The sequence below is a fragment of the Marmota marmota genome, unplaced genomic scaffold (genome assembly GCF_001458135.2).
Source record: "Marmota marmota marmota unplaced genomic scaffold, marMar, whole genome shotgun sequence".
Classification (NCBI taxonomy): Eukaryota; Metazoa; Chordata; class Mammalia; order Rodentia; family Sciuridae; genus Marmota; species Marmota marmota.
This window is the reverse complement of record NW_025999982.1, coordinates 2,351,078-2,354,401: the sequence shown is the minus strand read 5'-3', so window position 1 is coordinate 2,354,401 and position 3,324 is coordinate 2,351,078. Positions and strand designations below refer to the sequence as shown.

General features: G+C 47.3%; 1 protein-coding gene across 1 annotated transcript in view; it reads left to right on the top strand.

Moving 5' to 3' along the window:
• Positions 1 to 594: 594 nt before the first annotated feature.
• The window catches only part of LOC107143809 (ubiquinol-cytochrome-c reductase complex assembly factor 2), a 13,229-nt gene continuing 10,499 nt past the window's right edge, over positions 595 to 3,324 (top strand). Inside the window, exon 1 of the mRNA XM_015487567.2 lies at positions 595 to 780. Coding sequence (XP_015343053.1) covers positions 643 to 780 — 138 coding nt within the window. The 5' untranslated portion in view covers positions 595 to 642. The remainder of the gene's footprint in view (positions 781 to 3,324) is intronic.

Genomic DNA, 3,324 nt, shown 5'->3' with positions numbered 1-3,324 from the left:
AAAAAAAAAAAAAAAAAAAAAAGTTTGTCCAGACCTAAGCAACCTAGCTTACATTGCTCAGTTAGGAAACTTGTTGATTCCAGGAAAAAGCGCCTGGCTTGGGAGATGGGGCTGGCGGCGTTTTACAAAGGATACTAATGGGGCGGTGTGGGGGCGGTAGCTGAGATTCGCAGAAGAAGGAACTATGGCAGAGTTCCAAGTGGTATTGACCGATGAGGGGGCAGTGAGGAGAAGGGAAGCGGGACCAACAGCATGTGTGCGCTACGAGATTAAGTTCAAACACATCTTCATCCAATAACAACCTGTATTTACATGCAAATGTATTCGCTTATGCAAAACAGCAGAGGTCTCTGAGGACAGTTCTTTAGTCTCAAGCTTGTGCAGTCATTGAAAAAGAAAAGAAAAGCTGTCCCTAGGGTACTCCGCGTCTGCCTCGCCCCTGGGAGCTGGGCGAGTTCCAGGAGAACGAAGACTGAATTGGTTGAGTTTGCAGATAACAGGGAAGCAGCGCCCCTTCCCGGAGAGCGGCGGGCCACCGCAGAGCTGCGCATGCCCACCGGGGCAGACCGGCGAGTTTTAGTGCGCAAGCGCCAGCCGGCCTGCTGACTCCTCCCCTAGGGGCGGGGACAAGCGGCGCCCAAAATGGCGGCTAGCCGCTACCGCCGTTTCCTTAAGCTCTGTGAGGAATGGCCAGTGGACGAGACCAAACGGGGCCGGGACTTGGGCGCTTACCTGCGGCAACGGGTAGCACAGGCCTTTCGGGAGGGAGAAAACACTCAGGTGACCGGTCGGGAGACGGTTGGGGCGAGGGGAGGAAAGGACGAGCCAGGGGCGGGAGAGTGGCGGTCCTGCGCATGCGCGTTCCTCCCACTGAGCACACGTGCGGTCCACTGAAGCCCTGGAATTAGGAGCAAAGCGCCCCCTCTTTCCACTCAGCGCTCCCACCTAGCTGCACTTTGGAATTACCGAGGGAGGATTTTAAAAATTCAGATGCCCTTATTGAATCAGAATAGTTGGGGGTAAGGCCTTGGTATTTTTCAAAAGCCCACCACGTGATTCAAGATGCTATCAGCTTTGAAACCCCACAGCACTTGTCTCAGGTGGTGATGCAGTTTTCATAATATGGTGCGGTTACTTCGTAATGCGTACATTTTTTAGCCGATCCCCAATGATCTCCACTAGACCTTTGCTGCCTTCCTGAGCCCTTGTACACCTGTGCAGCAGGTTTGGGTCCTCTACTCAGGATCTTGTCTGTGAGTAGTAGGCCTTCTTGCTCTCATCCAGGTTGGTTGGTGCTGTGCTCTGGATTTCATTCATTCGTTCATTAATACAGCATTGAGCACCTACCATGTGCCAGAAACTATCCTGAATGCTGGGGAGACAACAGTGAATGAGGTAGGATCTTACCCTCATGATTTTACAATCTAGTTCAGCACGCAGTGAACAAGTAGACCTAAATAAAACAGTTCAGACAAGTACTGTGATGGATATAAAATAGGGTAGCATGATAAAGGTAATATTAGCCTCCATAGGCCTTTCTGAGGAGGTGGCACATGGGTGAGACCTAAGGAAGGAGGATGAGCCATGGTGTGCACTTGGGAGGGAATGCCGTTCTAGGCACTGGGAAGAAGGAAAGATTAGACGGACATGTTAACAGAAAGAAAGCCCAGATGACTGGAGAGTGGTGAGTGAGGTGGACTTTGGTAAAATTTTGAGGTCCAAAGTGATCAGGAGCCAGGCACTAGAGCTTCTTAAAGGCTCTGATTAGGAGTTAGGTCTTATCACAGGGAAGAGAAAATCATTGGGGACATTTAGTGTGGAATTGATTTGACCTAATTTACTTTTTTTTCTTCCAGTACTGGGGATTGAACCAGGGGTGCTCTACCACCAAGCTACATACATCCCCTAGTCCAGCACCCCCCCGCCCTGCTTTTTTTTTTTTTTTTGTAATCTTTTGAGCCATGCCCTGGCTAACTTGATGAATCTGACCTTGAATTTGGCAATATTCCTGCCTCAGTCTCCCAAGTTGCTGGATTGTGGACGTATACCACCATACCTGGATCTTAATTTACTCATTTTTTTAAAAGGTCGATTTGGTTGTATGGGATTATAGAGAGCAAGGACTGAAACACTGAGGCTGGAGGGAAACCCACTTTGGGACTCTAGGCAAGAGATGGAGGTGGCTTAGATGAAGATGGCAGCCCAGGAAATGGAAGTAGGAGGATTCGGGTTGTAATGTGCAAATCATGTCAATGGGACTTATTCACTTGTTTATCTTATCCCATGTGAGGTAAAAGGAAAGAGAGGACAAGGGTCAACACCTAGATTTTTTTTTTTTTTTGGACTGAGCATCTGGGTGTCGTTTACTAAAGTGGGAAAGACTAGAAGAGGAACATGTGGGGTGTGGCAAGAACATCACCAGTTTGACGTTAGAACATAAAACTTGAGATGCCAAGTGGATTGACTTCCAATTGGAAATGTCAAGTAGGCCATGGGATACTTGAGCCTGGACTCAGGCAAGAGGTCAGAGGTATGAAGTGAGATATATAACACATATAATTGGAAGAAATGACTTGTGGAGCTTGGCCTGTCAAAACAGGACATGATTTTCTGCACCTTAGACCTATACAGATCCAAACCAGCCACCTAATGAAGCAAGAGCACACTGATTGAATTGTGGCATGAATGGAACGTTTAGCCCAGGACTTCTGGGAGGTGGGGAGGGTCATGCTACACTCAGGATCCTTACACCATCTAGGTTTCACTGGCTCCCTATATATTTTTTGTTTGAACTTCCTGAGAATAGAAAGGATGCCATTTTTTTTAATGTTTATTTTTTAGTTTTGGGTGTACCCAATATCTTTATTTTTATGTGGTGCTAAGGATCAAACCCGGTGCCTCACACATACCAGGCCAGCGCGCTACCACTTGAGCCACATCCCGAGCCCCAGGATGCCATTTTTATCTCCCTTACCCTCAATGTGTAGTATGGTTTTTGGTACATTAAAAAAAAATCATTAAATGTCTGAATAAATAAATAATTGATTATGGCTCAAAACTAGATGGAAAGAAATAGTGAAGAGTGAGAAGGAATATTTATTTCTATGTCATGAGTATTAAGAATCAGTTTGGGCTGGGTGTGGTGGTGCACACCTGTGATCCCAGTAGCAGGGGAGGGTGAGGTAAGAGGATTGTGAGTTCAAAGCCAGCCTCAGCAAAAGCAGGGCAACTCAGTGAGACCCTGTCGTTAAATAAAATACAAAATAGTGCTGGGGATGTGGCTCAGTGCTTGAGTGCCCCTGAGTCCAATTCCTGTTACCCCCC